This window comes from Micropterus salmoides, unplaced genomic scaffold (genome assembly GCF_014851395.1).
Source record: "Micropterus salmoides isolate LMB-PRFRI ecotype aquatic unplaced genomic scaffold, ASM1485139v1 Ms_hic_scaffold_12, whole genome shotgun sequence".
Taxonomy (NCBI): domain Eukaryota; kingdom Metazoa; phylum Chordata; class Actinopteri; order Centrarchiformes; family Centrarchidae; genus Micropterus; species Micropterus salmoides.
Genome location: NW_024040263.1, coordinates 18,862,546 through 18,883,080, shown reverse-complemented (window position 1 = coordinate 18,883,080; position 20,535 = coordinate 18,862,546). Strand labels below are relative to the sequence as shown.

The 20,535-nt window shown below is 39.5% G+C and overlaps 1 protein-coding gene across 5 annotated transcripts in view; it reads left to right on the top strand.

The window, feature by feature from the left end:
- The window catches only part of LOC119899311 (inactive rhomboid protein 2-like), a 43,478-nt gene that overhangs the window by 15,978 nt on the left and 6,965 nt on the right, over positions 1 to 20,535 (top strand). For 4 of the 5 annotated variants that reach the window (XM_038713836.1, XM_038713835.1, XM_038713837.1 and 1 more), the window contains 16 exons: positions 4,869 to 5,018; positions 9,200 to 9,351; positions 10,514 to 10,697; positions 11,455 to 11,676; positions 12,424 to 12,552; positions 13,210 to 13,319; positions 13,815 to 14,033; positions 14,544 to 14,655; positions 15,299 to 15,373; positions 15,997 to 16,158; positions 16,780 to 16,865; positions 17,011 to 17,074; positions 17,218 to 17,312; positions 17,467 to 17,542; positions 17,653 to 17,753; positions 18,224 to 18,377. In XM_038713836.1, coding sequence (XP_038569764.1) covers positions 4,881 to 5,018; positions 9,200 to 9,351; positions 10,514 to 10,697; positions 11,455 to 11,676; positions 12,424 to 12,552; positions 13,210 to 13,319; positions 13,815 to 14,033; positions 14,544 to 14,655; positions 15,299 to 15,373; positions 15,997 to 16,158; positions 16,780 to 16,865; positions 17,011 to 17,074; positions 17,218 to 17,312; positions 17,467 to 17,542; positions 17,653 to 17,753; positions 18,224 to 18,377 — 2,079 coding nt within the window. In that variant the 5' untranslated portion in view covers positions 4,869 to 4,880. Of the gene's footprint in view, positions 1 to 4,868; positions 5,019 to 9,199; positions 9,352 to 10,513; positions 10,698 to 11,454; positions 11,677 to 12,423; positions 12,553 to 13,209; positions 13,320 to 13,814; positions 14,034 to 14,543; positions 14,656 to 15,298; positions 15,374 to 15,996; positions 16,159 to 16,779; positions 16,866 to 17,010; positions 17,075 to 17,217; positions 17,313 to 17,466; positions 17,543 to 17,652; positions 17,754 to 18,223; positions 18,378 to 19,559; positions 20,320 to 20,535 lie in introns of those variants that run through there. The other variant, XM_038713839.1, reaches the window with a different exon arrangement.

The window sequence follows — 20,535 nt, the reverse complement described above, 5'->3', positions numbered from 1 at the left end:
TTTATTTAAAAGTCTTGGGTTCTGTAGGATGACACAGCATACAGTGGAAACAGCTTATAGTGGTCACGGTTATAGCGCTTATGGATTAAAAAAAAAAAAACTTGGGACAGAATTATTTCCATACAAATACTGTTTAAATAATTTTCTTATAGTAATCAAGTAGTCCGTGTACAGTGCTCACTTTGTGTCTTTCATACATGACAACATATGGGGGAAAAACTCAATATTTTATGAATTTGTTTGTTTTCAAACGCTGCAACCAGTTCAGCATTGATAGCCTCCAGTTTATTTTTAGGCCTGTTAAAAATGAAGAAATGCACCACCGGCAAGCTGTGGATTAGCAGCCTTATTTGCACTACTGATGATACTGTATTTGTAAACAGAACAGTACTGTTTTAGGCTACAGCCTAATTATAATTTGAACTACAGGAAGCTGTAGCTGTTATATACAGTATTGTACAGTATTACAGTATAGTGTATTTGAATTATACACAGTACAATAATTTAATTTCTACAGTAATTTTGAAAGTGAAATAGCTGAACTTTTGAAATATTCAGTAAATGGCAAAGCTGTCTGTTTCATTACTTTAAATTCATAATGCATAATCTGCATTAGAAAAAAAATAGAAGATAATCATCCACTATCAGAGCATTGTTGGCAATGACTAAATGTATTACTGTTGAATAATCTATGTACAATTTGTTTATATTTTAGGCACATATTCATACTGAAACACCCCAAAAGATACGTCCCCGCCTCATTCCACCTCTTCTAATTACATTAACTTAAATCAATGACCCAAGCAATGTGTAGCAAGATGTGGTGGCTGTCCTTATAGCACCATTTCTCGTCTGCTAAACGCAGAGCCTTTTAAGGGTCACTTAAGAAATTGCCTATGAAGAGAATCAAAAAGCAAGGGAAGTTGGCAGTGAGGCTTTTAACAGATTGAACTGGAGGCAAGCCAGCTGCTGCTAAAGAGACCGTTTGTTTGGATAGACTGTAATAGTTTCCTTTTTGAGTTACTGGTGGGACTTTAAAGGAAGGCCGTGGCTCCTCTGTAATGCACAAAGAAAAACATGATAAACAAACATTTGAGTTTCTAAAGCTGAGCATTTTGTGCTGTTTTTTTCTAGCTCTTATTATTTGTTAGATTTGAATTGAGCTTGGTTAAATATTTTCACCCTGCCCCAGTGATCCATGTCACATTTAGGCATAGCATTAGTTATACAATATCAATATCCATTCACTAGTAAAGATAACACTACATGTTTTAGCAGTGCTGGTGAGTATTTCTCGGCAAAATTATCCGCTATCATCACCATAATTATAAAAATTAATCACAGTCTACAGTATACATTTTGTCTTAAAAAATGGTTGTTTAAATCATATTGTTTGTCAACAATATTAACAGTAATCCTGTTTAGAAATCCATGTTTACAAGAGATTAAATATGATCTCATTACAGAATATTAAAGGTGGTAGGTAGGAGGTAAGGAGGTGGTATTATGCTCATTTTCAGTTTCAAAATCCTATTTAGGTGTTGTACCAGAACAGGTTTACATGGTTTAATTTTCAAAAAACACCATATTTTTTTCATACTGCAAATTGCTGCAGCTCCTTTTTCACCCTTTGTTTAACTCTTCATTTTAGCTATGGAGTGATGCATCTTGCAGCCTGGAGGGTAGCTAGTGTTTAGAAGTGAGAGGAGAGGTGTGTGCTGCTGCTCAGTGTTTTTCCACCAGTGGTTTTGAGGGAGTGTCGGGCTAGCCGCTTTGCGAGCGTTGTATGAGGTGCATTTAGGTTTCATTCCTGTGTCGTCACAGGGATATAAGGGAAGCGGCACAAACGAGCTGTTTTCAGGCAGTTTAGAGCAGAGTTTTCTGTGGGAGATGGGAACTCCCTTTTGGGTGGACTTGGGCTTTTTAGGGCCCGAGCACGACCGTGCGAGGTCCCTATTGAATTTGCTTTTTTTTTTTTTTTTTTCGTATTCTACAAGTTTCGCACATGGGCGTGGCAAAATGACTTGCTAGCGCCACCTAGAAAATTGGAAAAGATTAGCCCCTCGTTCACGTTCAACCTACATGTACGAAATTTTCTGGGGACATGTATCATATCAAGACGCACAAAAAAGCCTCAAGAACCCATAGCCTAAAGTCAACAGGAAGTCGGCCATTTTGAATTTTACAGCCATTTTTGGATGATTTACACACTTCGTACTTTAACGAACTCCTCCTAGGGATTTAGTCGGATCGACAAATCGTCAAATTTCTGCTGTGCCTTCTAAAGGCATTGACGAAGAAAAGTTGTGCTATTTGCGAGTTTTCGTCAATGGGCGTGTCCGTGGCGTCGATGATTCGCTATGAAACAGGAAGTTGTTGTAACTTCAGTGTACATGCTCACATCTGGACCAAACTGTACATCTAGGAGGAGAGTCCCGCCCTGAACACATGTACTTGCCGACATTTACCCACAGTCATAGCGCCACCTGCTGGCAACAGGAAGTGACTTTTAACGAAGCAGCCCCCGCCGCACGTTTCACCTACGTGCACGAATTTTCTGTGGTACGTGTATCTTGTCCAGACGCACAAAAAAGCCTCTTGGAGCGATGCCCTAAAACCAACAGGAAGTCGGCCATTTTGAATTTTACGTCAAATTTTGGATGATTTACACACTTCGTACTTTAACGAACTCCTCCTAGGGATTTAGTCCGACCGACTTCAAATTTGTGCTGTGCCTTCTAAAGGCATTGAAGATGAAAAGTTGTGCTATTTGCGAGTTTTCGTCAATGGGCGTGTCCGTGGCGTGGCATCAAAGATCAACTCTTCGCCATGACACAGGAAGTTGTTGTAACTTACGTGTACATGCTCACATCTGAACCAAACTTTACGTGCTTGATAACTCAAGGGGTCATCTTCTCTGCTATTGGTGGACCAGTCAGACAGGAGAGCTCCTACTCTGCCTGCAGACATCAACGATCTTGCCCCTCACACAGTCAGATGGCTTCCTTCAGTGCACTGAGTTGTTTAACAACTCTGAAGACAATACTACCAGCAATGTATTCCTTCTCTTTTCATGTAGATGCTCCAACAGACAGGGCTTTCAGTTTGCTGCATGCATGGACACAGAACTGCGGTATAGGGAGAAGCACACGGTCAGCTGGCTGCAGCTAAATCTGGAGTGCACTCGTATTCAATTTGTATGGTAAATTCAGTTTTAACGGAGCAGAGCGAGCTGACAGGCAGAGTTAGAGACTTTTTCTGTCCGTTTCTCTCTTTACAAAGACGCATGTTGCAGTCAGAGTCTTCTCTGAGATGCGAGCACGACATACAACACAATTTATCAAATTACACATCGGATATACAGTATGAAAATAAGATTGATTGGATTATACTCACAGGAAGTATAAAACCTGTTACATGTGTCTATTAAAAGTAAAGTAACACAAAAATGTCCGGGAAATTACTTTACTTAGATTTAAGTACTGCAGTTGTACATTTGAAATACCTTCCTACCTTTCTGATAGGAAGCCTTCTTGAGGTGGTATAAAACATTTCTTCTTATATTCTGATTTGAGTTGTGGACAACTATGACCACATGAATTAAAAAAATTAAACATTTCACTGCCCAAGTCAGCTATAACACAAGTCTTGTTCATCAGACTACATGCTGTACAGTATTTGTGGACAGATTTTGTCCCAGGATTTATTATGCATTTCTTCTTCTTCGTTGCATGATTTAGAATAATAAGGTGAGAAATGGGTCTATTCTGAGTTCATCCTGCACTGCAGCAGCTAATAAAGTCCATTTAATCCCAAAAACGCTTTTCTTTTAGGCAGGCTGGAGCAGAAAACAACTCACCTTTCTCAAGTTGTACAGTAATGTCACATGTGTATGAAGGTGGATCAAACAAGCTAATCTTAAATGTCAAAGTGGAGAGGAGCCTACTAGGCCTATTTATTTTCATTCATTACACAATATGAATAAGCTATGCAGACAGTTGTAAAGAAAGAACATCTTTTTCTTCTGTTCTCTACTTGTTATAGTTACACAGTATTAGGGGTGTGGGCTGTATTAAAAGTATCCACTGTTCTCCCATGCTCTAACACACAGTAACGATGAAATGTGTGCTGTTCTCACATTCTTCCTCTGTATGTACACATAAACAACAAGGCAGGGAAATATAAAAGGAATTTATTTTATTGTTTGGGTACATTATTGTTCAGTGTACATGCTCACATCTGAAACAAACTTTACGTGCTCGATAACTCTCCCACCCCGCAGACATCTACACACCAATACCGATTTATATTCATAGCGGCATGTGCTATGTAGCTCCACATAGGGGACACAGGAAGTGACATATAACACCTTCATGCGGGGTCATAACCGCGTAGCAAATTCACAGCCGCACCAGCAGAGCTCCAGAATGTGCAACTCGGCCGGCTCATGCGTGGACACGCTACAAGTGCGAGGGCCCGCCCAACGCTGCTTGCAGCTTTAATTAAGTTTGTACCTTGTTAATGCATAACCTCCAAATTTCTTCCACAGCAAAGTTTTGCAGCTCTTCCGCTTTGGACTGAGACATTCAATAAGGACACTCCCATACTATTTAGTTTGGATTAGAGCCCAGTCATACAACCACACTCAAGAGTTCATTTCCATTTCAGACATGTTCCAAAAGTTGGTCTAGTGGTAGAAGACAAACCTGTAACAGCCATAACATCTGCAGTGCTGATTAAGCACACATCATGCTGTGACAATTGTTGTAAATTGTTTTGAATTTGAAAGTAAAGTCTATTTACTATTTTGTAATTGTGTTGTGTAATTATGTTTTTAAATTACATCTATTATGTTTTCTTGTCTCCAGCAATCTGACAGGATGGCGTCACAGGGGGCGGAGGAGCTTCCTCCAAACGGAGGTCAAGCAGATAGCCGTCTAAAGAGCAAGAAGCCACCAAGCCTTGTAATAGCCATCCCTCCACCTGAGGAGATGATGTCCCACAACTCTGAAAAACGGGTAGGCGGAACCTTTTAACTTGACCCTGTCTTTCACTGCTTGCTGTCTTGAGGCAGATTCTCACTTAGCAGATGTGTTATCACAATGACGTACCACTTCCTCTTACAGTGCTGGTGTTAAGCACTTTCCCATACATTTTCAATTTGTAAAAAGTTTTTAAAAAGTACCCTTTGGCTATAATCTCTATTATACTACATAATATTTGCTGTCAGAAATGATTAATTAACAACAAGAATAGTTTATCATTTACATTGATTTCCCTAAAGAGCAGGTAAATTCAGTAAAGTTCACTGTTTTTCTTATGCAGTGACTGTCTTTACCTCCTAAACTGGTTGACATTTAACCGTAACGAGTAAGAGTAATTGTTGGACAGAGTGAACATCAAGTAAAATATTATCTTCATGCTTTTCTTTCACATTTTCAAGACTAAAGACTAAACAAACTTAAGAAGAAAAATGGAGCAAAAAATAACCTGTGAAACATAACGAATGCTACTTATCACGTAAACCTTTAGTTTATCCAAAGAAAGCATATTCAGAGATTGTTTATTGCATTGTTCTAGTCAAGAGTAAAGATAATGAAGGATATAATCGGTATCACAAAAATGTATAATGAATGTAATTTTTGTTATGTTACAGAGGTAAAAGAAACATGACCTAACCGTATTATTTTTAGTATGTAGCTCAAAACTGAGGTTCAGATGTAGTAGGGTCCTAATTAACTCGAGGTAGGCTTAGTACAGTGGTTCTCAACCTTTTTTGAGCCCGCGCCCCCCTATCCATTATCCAGGTCCATTACCGCCCTCCATCAAAAAAGATGTTTGCTATTTGCCCTGAATATTGTTGATTTTTTTTATTGTTACTATTAATAATAAAATAAAAAAAACATGGAAAAGGAAACAAAAAAGCCATGTGAAAAGTAATTATATTTAACTAAAAAGTGAATGTTCCTCCCAGAAACTGTGTGTGAAGCCAGATGCTGTTTTCTTGGATGGGGCACTTAATAAGTGGGGGGGTATGGGGGTCCTCCCCCAGAAGATTTTGAGCATTAAACACTTAATTTCCTGCATTCTGATGAAAATTCTCCTCCAATTTCTGCCTTTTCTGCACCAATTTATGGTGGAAATGTCTAAAAGCAATAAGAATGCCTGAGAGCCTCACTAGATTATATTCTATTATAATCATATATTTTGAATTGTCACCTGCCACCTGAATTTTTAAATATTTTTTTTCTGTAGATCAACTTATTTAATATCATCCCTGCTGAGTCAACACACATGATTAAGTCTTACCACCTCTTTTGTGAGGAAGTAACCTATAAATGTGTTTGTGGCCCCTTTTCATCTCAGTAATAAATTTATCCGTTTTAATTCAGTTATTGACTGGACTTTATTAGCTCATCTGTTAATAACTTATCATAACTCAGTGTTTCCCACAGAATGAAAATAAATAAATAGGCCTAGTAAAAAATCGAATATCAATATGTGGAGTTAAGCGTTGATATTGTGGCAGGTCGCCACAAATAAATGAACGTATGGGAAACACTGTAACATATCTGCTCATGTTCAAACCTTTCTGCACATTCAGAATCTCTCCCACATATCTGAGTTCTCTGATATGTAAATAAAAAAAGTCGTAATGGGAGACTAACGTCATTAGCCTATTTAAAGAGAATTCATAATATTTTACTACATGCCCTATACTGCATTATGTTACTGATTCGCTGGAAGTATCCCCTCGCCGTCTAACAGACAAAACTGAATGACACGAGGAGGTGCTCATGCCGGGGGAAAACGAAACTAACCGACAACACCTGTGATCAGACAGACAGGGCTTCACTTTCTAACGTTACATTTTTATAGCCTACTGAAACTACAATATATGTCCGCTTTGGCACAAACTGTCTGCGACTCACAGCGCGAGGTGGGTCCACGTCACTCGCTGGTGTCGCAGCGAAGTTAATTTCAGGGTGAGTCCGACAGCAGAATATCCCTCTTGTAAATGTGTTACCAATGAGATAACAAGACGTTCATGGTGTATTCCTCAAAGAAATAAACACTTTTCCACCAAGAAAGAGAACGTCAATTTACACAGTAAACGCCATGTGGGTAAAGTTTTAGAGATAACACTCTGACTTCCCGTTCCCGGGAAGGCAGCACGAAGCTGCACCACAAGTAGCTGACGGAGAAAAAATACGCAGTCTCGTCCAGTCGCAGTGGACTAAACTGGCAGGTTGTTGCAGACCACAGTTTTTTGCAAGTAGTTTAAAGTTTAAACTAGTATTGTTGTGAATCTTAAGTGTAAACTCGCCTTAGAATTTCCAACCAACAAATGCCCCCCAAAAGCAGCTCAGCGGCCCCCCTTCCAAAATATTGGTTCCAGCGCCCCCCATCGTCCTCGGAGCGCCCCCTGGGGGGCGGAAACGGGGAGCGCCCCCATTGAGAAACACTAGCTTAGCATGTTGATTTAGAGCACAATCAGAAGGTTGAATGTGGATAAAAACAAGCTCAGCAGGGGTTAAACTTCAGTGTTATTGGGGGAAAGCTTTTGATATTCTCAGACATCCTCACAACAGCTAATGCAAGTCATTTAGTTCACTTGGGTTTATGGACTCTTTGGAAGGAGATGGCATGCCTGTTAATCATTTGAAACAGCATTGTATAAATGGGAAGGAAAAAAAGACTTCCTGCGGTACTTTATTTTTAAAAGTTCGAAAGGCATTTAAACGTGTTAATTTGCTCAGGCAGGGAGGCATTTTGGACAACTGTCTTGCAGTTTTTGGACACAAGGCCACAAGTTTTCGCCCTTTGGGGCCTCGTGCTTAAAACACAAATGATGGCATTTCAGCTGTACAATGTAGCGGGTAGTTTAATTGAGCATGCTACAGTTAAACTGTTCCTAAAGACCTACTAGAGTAATAAACATGCAAATATAATGTGAACTCAGGCATGTAATGTAACTCTGTTGTTACAAGAGGGAAAAGAAAAGGAAGCATAAAGAGGCCCCACACTCAGGCGACTTACGGTGGTATTTCCATTACTAAGACACCTTTAAATACTACATTTGGAAATGCTTTGCTACATCAGGTTCCGTACTGAAGCAACTACATTGTTGTCATGATTTTTATTATCAGTAATACCTAACGCACCAAAGATATAAGATTAGGAAATTTGCTTATTCTGAGTGTTGTTATTGTTTGTGGCCACATTCAGAGGAAGAGCTGCTGTGTTTAGTTGTGCTGTATGTATGTCATGCATACAACACAATATCCCACAAATTGCATCGCATTGACTACGGCAAGAGCTATTATCATTAATCATAGTATTTATAGTGTTCCCCCTGATAAATCAAACTGCTAATGGCCATTGTTATTACACACCATTACCTGTGATTCAGTGTGATGGTAATATTCTTAATGTAGGCTATTTTCTATCAGGCCTACAAAGAGATTTAAGTGCACAAATACTGGATAAAGTGTCTGAGATTGTAGAATTTATGTGTAACCTCTGATTTTCTCTTGATAACGGTTGAAACTGAGACAGGGGAGCCACAACCTGAACATAAAGCCCACTTACAGCTCGCTTCGAGCCCCATTAACTCTCAGAATGACAAGACTATTGGCCTTGCCTACTGCAGAGTTAATGCAGGTTAAGATAATAGAGTAGTCATTGCACAACACATAAAGAGAAGAACAATATAAACACTGAAGCCCACAAATCGAAGGGGTGTTCTTTTGCCCCTTTTAGCAATACCCAACCTTAAAAAATATTAGCTGAACACAATGCATCAGCATTAAACATACATTTAATCCAAATTTACCAATACTGGGATTTAATCTTTCCACTGATCCTGAGTATTGCAGTCATTACAATAATTACCTAATTACTTTCTTGACAGGCTTATAATTTAATAGTAGTTTAATCAGGAGTGTTCTCCACGTTCCTGAGGGTCCTGCAATAAATAATTATGTTTTATTCTGCCAATTAGCCCATAAAGTACAGTAGACCTTCATAATTATCCAGATCTTTGTGTTCTTAGTTCCTTATATCTTCTCACTGCTGCTGCTTTATTTATTTTATTGTAACAATGATTAATATCTCAATGTTCCACTCTGTGTAGGCACTATTTATATTTATTATACTGTGAGAATAATTACTGTTATTTATCATTTCCACTGGTCAGCCACTACGACCATCTCTAAAAAAAAGTACAAGTGGTCAAGCCACTGGTTCGGTGTCGGAGAGCATCAGTGGAGCCGGAGATGGACGCTTCTCGGTCAGAGACAGAAGAGCGAAGTTTGGTAGACAAACGTCGCTCTCACAAAGCATCCGCAGGTAACATGAAGAGTTTGTTCTTTGAGTTTATTATTATGGTTCATGTTGCTCAACGTTCAGGTTGCTAGCAGGGCGGTATGGACATTTGACATACCTGTCAAATCATTATTTCATTTTAAGTTTAAAGGTTGATTTTTGCTCCTGAGTGAAAGTTGAAGAAACCAGACCGTTAATTGCTTTTCTTTATTGTCAGAACATGACAAAAACTTGCCAAACAGTGGATCACTTCACAAATCTGATGTAGAACATTCAAAACAATTATAATAAAATCTTTTTTCTACCAATAAAAATAAGAAATATATTATAAATATATATACAAATATGCACACAGTATAATTAATAAGTAAAATCTTTTTCAGTCCCTTTTCCTCAAAAAAATAAATATCTAAATAATTCAAATGAATTAAATCAAACTTTTGTTATATTGTGATTGAGGAAAATTATACTACTTATCATTATTATCATTGTTGTTTTATTGCCCAGCCCTAGCCTGCTAGTCAGAGTCAAGTCTGACAATTTTTTAGAGACCTACAGTACAGTGGATACTTAAATAGTCAGCGAGGTCGTGAACCCATGGAAAAAAATAACCACCAAAGCACTTAAAGTGTGCTATACAAGAAATGCAAGTGCTGTTCCCCACAGGTCCTTCACCAATTAAAATTCCTTTTCAGGATCCCTGTAATCAATAGACAACGGACAATTATTTTGTCAGCACTCGTCAGCCATATATCCAAAGAGTCTCGTGGTTGAGCATAGAGATACAAATTGCAGTAGGTATTATGCGTGATGGACAGTATTTACCTCTGTGTAATATTTAGCATTAGCTCTGTATTGCAAAATTCCTTCTGTTGAACTTTAAAACAGTTAAGAAAAGTATGTCAGTGTTGATTGAGTCGGATTTTGTAATTTTGGTGTCAAAAAAGAAACTTGAGCATGTGCTCATGAACAATGAATGTTTGGCATCTACTTTGGTGTATACGTTGGCCAGTTTGCCATCTTGTAGCTGAAGTGCAATTCACCACTGCTGTGTTCAGCCTTTTGCCTTCCACTGCACACATAATTCAGATGTTCTCTTTCTGTGTTACCTTAACATAATTTGTCCTTGCTGTTTGACTCTGTATTAATTGATACCGAATCCACCCTCTTCTTTCTCTATCTCTAGGAACACAGCCCAGTGGTTTGGAGTGGGGGAAGGCTGTGAGACCGACCAGCAGGTATGGCACAGGAAGAGCCTGCGCCATTGCAGCCAGCGCTATGGCAAGCTGAAGCCCCAGTATAGAGACCCTGAGATGGCCACCAGCATCGACCAGAGTCTGGACTCACCAGCCACAGATAAGATGCCCAAGGTATCCTCCTGTCATAGAGACATATGATCACTATGTGTCTTAACCTACACACCCTATTCCAGTCATCAGTTTATCTTATTCTGATGTGTTCTTAATATCCCGATCCTATTGCATGAATATTGACCAAATTATGCTGCCATGGAAATAAATTACACAGACAGCAAAAAGATGAGACACAGCAGGCTCTATGCCATGGGGTCTGTCTATGCAGAATTCCCATTTCCACTCAGTTTCACATCCAGCTAACAAGTAATCACTCTTTTTCCGCTTGTATAATTTCACATTAAGACACTGAGAGACTTCTCTGGACGACAGGAGCAAACAAAAACAGGAAGAGATTGTGAGGAGAGAGGGGAAAATGTGTCTGGCTTTAATAAAGTAAAGTGCTGTGCGGCGACAGACGTGGGCCATCTGTGCCCCAGAAGAATCATGTCACTCTCTTCAGTCTGTGTCAGACTACTCTGCTCACGTACTCATCATCCAATATTCAGTATTTCTTTTGTTCTCTATCTTGTACCTGCCTTCACTCGCGTAGTTTTAGTTTTATATCAGCATAGATTTTTTTTCCCTCTCACTTTGCACACATACATGGACACAAACACACACAAATACTCAAGAGAGCAATTCTTCTCAAAAGTGTCAGCCCTGTAAGCTCAGTAAGGCTTAAAGGTGAGCTGTCAGTTAACAAGTTCATGTTAATGTCGTGGTGTCACTCAAACATTTATGTCAGGTTGACCCTACCTTCTGTTTTTGGTAGATTGTGGATCCCCTGGCACGAGGGCGAGCCTTCCGTTGCCCAGATGAGATGGATGGTCGCTCCCCCAGGACACCCCATGCCACTCAGAGGGGTCCTGTTACCCCGGGTATCACCTCACTCAGCTCCTTCACCAGCCAGCGATCCGGGTACAACCGCTTCCCCAAGCGTAAAAGGGAGTCTGTTGCCCGCATGAGCATCCGAGCTGCATCCAACCTGCTGAGGGTGGGTGGGGAAAACATCTGTGTGTGTTATAATGTATTCCAGACAGGAAAGGGACGGTTACTTACTTATTATTTGCATTAGGAAGGTGTTCTCAATTTTAATTCCTCCACCACAACTTTTATTGCTATTCACAATTGTGTTAATTCTGATTCAGTTTCTGAAAACAGATCACTTTACAAAATCTAAAGCTCAGATCCGCACTGAGCTGTCATATGCTTTTGACTTAATAGGCAGAATTAATATGGATGCGAAAGGTAAATATTAATATTTATGGGTTAAGTATAAACTCAGTACAGTAAGCCCAGGTGACACAAAGGGTGTCCGTATTGTTATTGATGTCATCAATGATGTCAAAAATAAAGAAATATCCTATTACCTTTGATGTAATAGAAAATGATTTGCAGATGTCAGACATGCAATTTAAAATATTTTTTCTAATATTATCATTTTGTGTAACAAATGTAAAGAAGGGGAATCTAGACTTTTGTATAGTCCTTTAGTATATATATAGTGTAATATAACAAAACCAACTAGTATAGAATAAAATCTTTAAGGGTTGGAAGCTTTACAGTTATGGAAAGTTAAGAAAATGTCATGGAAACAGGAAGTCTGTGTCTCTTGTGCTATGAGTGCATAATATACTTTTAATGTTTTTATTATTGTCGCTTTATTTCAAAGTAGAGCAAAGCTGATCTATGAAGCATTATGCATGTGTAAAATAACTTGTGACATGTGGTGTGTGTTCAGGGTCGTAGCGGCTTGGTGGGCTCCCAGACAGGTCGCAGCTTCCCCAAAAGGAGCTTTGCCAGGCCCAGCTGGATGGACGAGGACACTGTGGACTCGGCAGACACGCCCGAGTCCCTCTTCTTCAGCAAGGTCAGCAGCCACTCCCTCTAATCCCCCCTCTCAGTGCATTGGTAAATCTGTCTTTGCGTCTACGTTATTTGTCAGTTTTTCCATCTTACTTCCTTTCCATTCCTGCATATGTCAGCAGTCACACTTTTCTCACTGTATTCAACTTTCACTGCTTGTCTTGTCAGCCTCCTTGCTTCAGCAACCTCTATCTTCTTTTTTTGCACTTCTTTCCATCCTTGTTCTTCTTTGAATATTTACAGTTTGGAGAGACACACATCTCCATCTTTCTTTCTATTTTGTAGATTTAAAACGTTTCTATCTAGCCTTCCTCTTCTCTCTTTGTTCTCATCTCTCCTGCTTGGTCTGACATCATAGTTAGTTGCTGCTTGAAAGAGGCTGTAACGCGGAGGTGAGAGGTTGAACATCCATGTCTAATAAGCATATGTTTTAATATTTTATATTCTCTGGCCCTGTGTAATCTTCTATGTCAAACCTCTTACCTACTATATTTGACAGATACAATTTCAGGTTTCCTATATTTCCTCTCTATAATGTCTGCTACAGCAAGAACAGGGCCCATTATCTTAACACACATGAGGCATTGCTGCAAATTAATTGCTGATTTTCGTTTTTTCTTCCTGTACGTCATCCATGACCTCCAATACCTCTGCTGTGTAGGTTGATGCCCATGATGAGATGTACTCTATGGCTGACGACGTATTTGAATCACCTCCCATTTCTGCATGTTGTGCTCCCAGTGAGCAGCCTGACCAGAAGTTCCCAAGCCTGTGAGTAAATGCACAACCAAAGTCACTTTTAGAAAGCTACTGTCACTGATGCTCCTATAGTTCTCAGTGCTCAGAATATTCAGTAATCCTTATTTTGCCACACACAAAAAGCCATATCCAGCTATTATTTAAAAAAATCTTAACTTAGCTAAATGATGGCATAAATCAGAACATCAGTGCTTTTAAAATGTGATGTTCAGTTTAAGTTCTGATAAACAGGCATGGCTGTTGGAGGTAAATAAGACATGTGTTTAGACTGAAACAAAAGCAGAACTGACTGTTATGCTAACATACTTTTTTTCCTTTAAGTTAGTTTTCTCCATTTTCTTGTGATATCTGTTAATTTATTGCATTTCATATACAAGCATTTAATTTGTCTACCTTCATTTTCTTCTTCTGTCTAAACCCCACATCTCTGCACCCTCACCGTTTTTCATTTCCATTTCTTTAATTCTTTCTGCCTTCCTACCGACCATACCTTTTTCCCAACCCCAGTAAGGACGTATCTCGAACTCCCAGGACACCAACAGCAGCGTCCAAAATGAGCCATCCTCGTCGTGGTGGTCGCATCGCCTCCCAAGTTAAGCACTTTGCATTTGACAAACAAAAGCGTCAGTACGGCATGGGCGTTGTGGGGAAGTGGCTGAACCGGCACTACCGACGCAGCCTCAGCAGCAACATCCAGAAGCAGCTGGACGACTTCCACAGCCACAGGTTGGGAATGAGTAGATGTGTACAGACATACTTCTTGTTCACAAACTTGAAATAATTGACTTGTGCATGTTTAACTAACCAGTTAAATCAGCTTTGTCACTGTCTATGAAGATTCTCAGAAACTCAGCTATTAAACAGGTTAAATAGCTGAGTTTCCCTGCCTGTCAGTCAGAACTGAAGAAGTCCTTTGGATGAGGGACGAAACGTCTTCCAGTATCTTCAACCAAGTCCAGTTGCCCTTGATTTTAACCTTCGTTGGATAGCTTTGTCACTGTTTTTTTTTGTTTTGTTTTGTTTGGGCGGTTTTAACATTAAAAAGTGACATGAAACCTCTGCAGAGAAGGTGGTGGGGTTACAAATTATTGTAATCTTTAGAGCAGTAAGAGGAGTTTGAGACAGATTTATTTAACTAAATAGACATTTTCCTCCACTGTAATGTGATGTTTAACACCATGACTCATCGTATGTATTGGCTAGTAATTGACAGTGGTTCTCTGCTGTGTTTTTTAGGCCCTACTTTACCTACTGGATCACATTTGTCCATATAGTAATCACTTTGCTGTCCTGTTGTACATATGGTTTTGCCCCTGTGGGGTTTGCACAACATTCTACATCTGAACTGGTGAGTGAAACTCAAAACGTAAAGGTTTACTGTGAAATGCTGATTTAAATTGAAATTTCTTGACATGATTATATTTATTTATTTAGCTGACGCTTTTCCAAAGCGACTTACAATTGTTATATATGTCAGAGGTAGCACGCCTCTGGGGTGCAACTAGGGGTTAAGTGTCTTGCTCAGGGACACAATGGTGTCTCACAGTGGATTTGAACCCGGGTCTCTCACACCAAAGGCATGCGTCTTATCCACTGCCCCATCACCACCCCACAATTAGTGGTATTTCAGCATATTTACTACCAAGAGGACATAAATGTTCTGCGATCTGTAGAGCCAGAATGGCTGGGTATTGCCTTTTGTGAAACTGTACATTGAGACTAGGAGTCTATGCTGTTAAGATGTATTTACATAATCTGCTCAGTCTGAAGACTGAAAGCATAAAATATTGAAAGCAACTTAAAAGTGATCTCATTTTCTTATCCTAGCAAACACAATTCATTAAACAAAGAGAACATTTAAGACAAAATCTTTTATTTTGATGAACATTAAATGAACTTTGAACAAAAAGCTTTAAGTGTTTTGGTACTTCTGTCATGTAATGCATTTAGCAGATCCATTGTCAACGGTGTCCCTCTGTCGCCCTCTGCAGGTGCTGAAGAACAAAGGTATTTATGAGAGTGTCAAGTATATCCAACAGGAGAACTTCTGGATTGGTCCCAGTTCTGTGAGTCTCTTGCTGGTCTCAGTATAGCCGCTGATGTATGAAACCCAAGTGAACTCATCATCATGAACATGAGCTCCTTGCATGTTAAAATGATGTGCACCAATCCTGAACACTCTTCCACAATGAACACAACCAGAGTGTAAAACACAATCATAGATATAATCACTTCTATAATTTCACAGTCTGGCTTATTCCGTGACAGCAGACACTTTTTGCCCCATCTGGATTAGTTTGTGTCACTGTATCACTTGCTGTATTTCCTGTTACATACTGTAGCTCTCACCAAGCTCAAATCTTCCCCTTGCCCCACGCTATTTTATCGGGGACTCTTTGCTTTAGTGTAGTAAGTTACTTCCCTAAAAATTTCAAACAAAATATTATGTTCCCTGCATTCAACATTTATACTAAGTTTCCAGTAGTCTGTATTGGAATTGAACCTAGAGGTTTCTGTATTTTCTGGAATAGAAAAGAACAGTTTGGCTACATGAACACATATTAACAACTTGTTAAAGGACAGAAAAACTGCAAGTAAGGAATTGATTTTGAGTGGTTTACTTTTCTGTAGATTACTTTATTATGCGAGGGTTGCATGTATCTTTACAATAATTTCCTCCACTTTTAAGGACGATCTGATCCACCTGGGGGCCAAGTTCTCACCTTGCATCCGTCAGGACAGACAGATAGTCACTCTCATCCAGAAGGCAAAAGACCTAGAGAGAGAGTCTGGCTGCTGCGTTCAGAACGATAACTCTGGATGTGTGCAGACCCACAGCTCTCACTGCTCTGTAAGTGGCTTATCCTGCACCTTCATACTTGGCTTATTAGCTTATCAGTGTATGAAAAGACACATTCAGTGAACATGCAGAAGACATTGTGATTTGAAATTTCTAAAAGGAATTCAACTTGCTACACTAGTTACACACACCTATAGCCACACAGTAGTTTGCATACACTCCTAAACGCACACATAAATAAAATAAAAATACTTGCACGTGAGCTTAATACCTGTAAGTAAATAATCACCATTCTTTACTTCTCGCAGTATTTGCTTTAACTACAGTTGTCAGCACTTTGCTTTATCCGTGCTTTAATGTGTCTCCTCATACATACACAGACCTGAACTAATTAAATGCACACTAATAAAAAGTAAATGCAACAGGACTTAAATGTAAAGAATCACTTTACTCAATACAATGATATTTTTAAGTTGCCTGTGGGAAAATGTAAGGATGTCTAGATAAACATAAGATTTAAATTGTTAGCTGATATTTCTGTATTTGTTGTGTTCAAGAAGCCGTAACATTGATATACATACACAATGATTTCTATTCTGTTTGTTATTTAATTCCCGTGTGATTCTATGAAATAAATACTAACACTGAATACTAAAATAACTGTATACGCAGGAGACTCTTGCCACCTTTATTAAATGGAACAAGGAGTCAGTGGACATCATCAGGTCTTCTGGTTCTGTCTGTCACCAGGATCCCAGGTGAGAACGTGTGTGACATGTAGAACACTACGAAACAATTAAAACTAGGGAGTTGTCCTTGTGGATTTGTCAACATTTGTTAGTCATTTTGGATTGAATCACTTCAAATCTTCTGTTGTCCTCCTGCGTTGCATGTTGGAACCAGAGTGTGTGAAGAGCCTGCCTCTGCAGAGCCTCACACATGGCCGGATGACATCACCCAGTGGCCGGTGAGGAGACACTGCTGCTAACTTGGAAATTCATATTCTACAAAAAAATGTTTTCTGCTGTGCTCTCTGTCTCTGCTTAACAGGAAATAAGGCAAAGCAAAGGTTATTGTACAATATCTCTGCTCATTCCTTGTCTTCTCCAGGTCTGTACGTATCCCAAGAACTGGAACCACACAGGCTACAGACACATGGACTGTAACATCAAGGGACGGCCTTGCTGCATAGGAACTAAGGGCAGGTGAGACACATGGGCTGATATACTTTCTGCTGTGTGTTGTTTACTGGCTTCAGGGCCTACAGATCTCCTTTAAATGGGCGCTTGCTAAACTGCCATTTCATAGCTCACTCATCTGGAGAAAATGTGAATTGCATTTTGCTTGTTCATCCCGTAGATGTGAGATCACGACCAGAGAGTATTGCTCTTTCATGCACGGTTACTTCCATGAGGATGCCACACTCTGCTCACAGGTAGTGTGTGTGTGTGTGTGTGTGTGTGTGTGTGTGTGTGTGTGTGTGTGTGTGCGTGTTTCTGTTGCTGTGTTCCTACATTTCTGAACCCACACATTTCTGTTGCGCAGGTCCACTGTCTGGATGATGTGTGTGGCTTGCTGCCCTTCCTCAACCCTGACGTTCCTGATCAGTTCTACCGTCTCTGGCTCTCTCTCTTCCTCCACGCCGGGTACAGAGATTTAATTTCTCTTTAATAAATATATTTGAAAAAACTTTAGATGAGGTTCTTAATTTTATTTAAAGCTAAAACGTCTCACTAATATAAATGAGCAGTCTCAGCCATTAAAGTATAGATATAGCCAGTATTATAGCAGCTCTTCATAACTGCTAAATAACATTGAGAGGATCTTAAATATGCTGTGACAAAGCTTATTACTCTGACTCAATGAGCTGTTTCAGTCATTTGCTATGAATGATTACTAATGTGGTTTCCTTCAGGATTCAAACCTAATGAATATTTTCTAAATGAGGCCCCAATGCTCGAGAGCTGCTCACTCACAGGAATACTTATACTTAGTGCTAATACTAGGCGCATGGGAAATCCCTCAGGTCTGCTTTTAAAACAAGCAGACAAACATGCCAAGGAAATTAATGAAAAAAAAATGCTAATTGACTGTGTGTGTGTGTGTGCGCGTGTAGGCTGTTACACTGCGTGGTGTCGGTGGTGTTCCAGATGACCATACTAAGAGACCTGGAGAAGCTGGCAGGTTGGGTTCGCATCTCCATCATTTATGTCCTCAGTGGTATCACTGGAAACCTCGCCTCTGCCCTGTTCCTGCCCTACAGAGCTGAGGTGAGTTCTTCACATGAATACATGTGTGCACACAAACAGATTACACTTAAAACCTGCAAACGCTAACTTGGTGCGGGTTGATCTGGTATACAAGCTGAAGCGGGATGAATACATTGTTAGTAAGCCGACATCAGCAGAGGGAGTTGGGTGGGCTTTATTTTGCTGTTAATATGACCAGTGCAGCCAATAACATGGCCTCCTGTTGCCATGTCTGAAATACAACATTTCAAACTTAATTAAACATTTCAGGTCACAATGCTCGTGAGCTCCTCATTCACACGAGTATTGTTACTTAGTTCTAATACTAGGCACGTGGGAAATCCCTCAGATCAGGTAAAACAAACATGCCAAGGAAGCTTAATGGAAAAAATGCAACTTTGACAGTGCGTGTGTGCGTATAGTTTCTTTGCCTGCAGTTCCCACTCAGTGGCTTAGCTGAGCTTAGCTCACTTACTGGAGGGAAGTTTCTCTTACTGGGGATTATTAGAGCAGATCTGCCCCTATCTAGAAAGGTCCAGAGGAGCTCAGGAAACACCTCCATTGTGTTAACTGTGCAAGTGCCTGGTGAAACTGAGCTGAAGTCGAGACCTGTTAAAGAATATTCTTAGGGGGCTTAATTGATGTAACGGGGAAAGGTAAGACAGGTCTAGTTTGGAGTCATTAGCTGACCCCACAAGTGCTCACTGACTTTCCAGCTCAAGTTATTTAATTTCATGTAACTGTCCTTGTTAGGGAGACAACAGTTAGATTGATAAGGTAGAGACAGTATCTCAGGCGTCAGGCTAACAGATATCTGTGTTCTCTGGGAATCTGACAAAGCTGAGTCTTACAAGAACATTTACATGATCTTACTGGCTCCACAGATTAGAGTACAACTCATGGATAGTAATAGATTCCAATATGATATAGCATTGGAGTCTAAACGTCATCTAGATTTGTTGTTCTAGGTTAAAGACCAGCTAAAGATTACCTAATTGGGAAACCTACAAGAACTTGGGGGAAGACAGAAACATAAAAGGAACCAAAAGATGTTATCCTTCAGATTTGGTGTTCGATGTGTTCACATGTTGAATGTTGGCACTGTGTCTCCTCGGCCGGGCTCAATAAACTATGCTATGTTAAGTCTTCATCAGTCAACTTCTTCTTAACACCTGAACCTGACTCACAATATTTCTTCAACAGGACCACTTTACTGTAGCGCTGCACTGCTCACCGTGTGTTGTTGGTTTCAGGCTACAAGTGTAATCATCTCTCAATAAAATTAAATAAATATTTTCAACAAATAAAAGCTGCATTTTGTTAATTGGATACACAAAAAAGTCCTAATATGTGCTGGACAAATGAGACAAAGGGGAATTGTTATAGACAGGTGATTTATCCTGACATACACATGTCTTCACACCTGCAGGATGAAGCTTCATATGTTTTATTTGGACACTGTTAGCGTAGTTAATCCACTCTGTAATGTCCTGTCGGATGTGCTGATGGAAAGTTAAAGCAATCCTCTCGGGACACAAGATTAAGTGTGAGTGTCTGTGTGTGTCTCAGGTAGCTGAGTCAACTGCAGCTAAATACTTCTACTACTATCTTATGTCTGTACATGCCTTTAAAAACACTCTCTTCATCTCTTTGTAAGTGACTCACTTTAGACACATGTTTTTATTTATGTATGAAAATGAAAATATAAGTATAAACCAGGAGATCCACTGATGACTAAACACTGTAATATGTATTAGCCGTCATTTGTGGAAGCACGGACACCGGAAACTGCAACGTTGCCTCTGTCCTTTTTAACTCTTCTATAAGTAAAAGGGCTGGGCGATATGGCCAAAAATGTTATCACGATAAAAAGTTTCATATCTTTCGATATTGATAATTATCACAATAAATATCAATTTGTTCTTTATTTTGAGTTTAAAGCCTGAATCCGGAGTGAAAGTTGAAGAAACCTGATGGTTTAATTAAGGCCTAATTAGTGTATGATTCAAGTGAATAAAATCAAATATTTATTGAACATTTGTTATATTATTGTTGAAATTTTTTTATTGCTATTATTATTATTATTTTATTGTCCAGCCTTAAGTAAAAGCTTTTCTATTTCAAAGTGTAACGTTTGCTAAAAAAGAACAACGTGTGTCGAGCTAATCAAATTACTCAG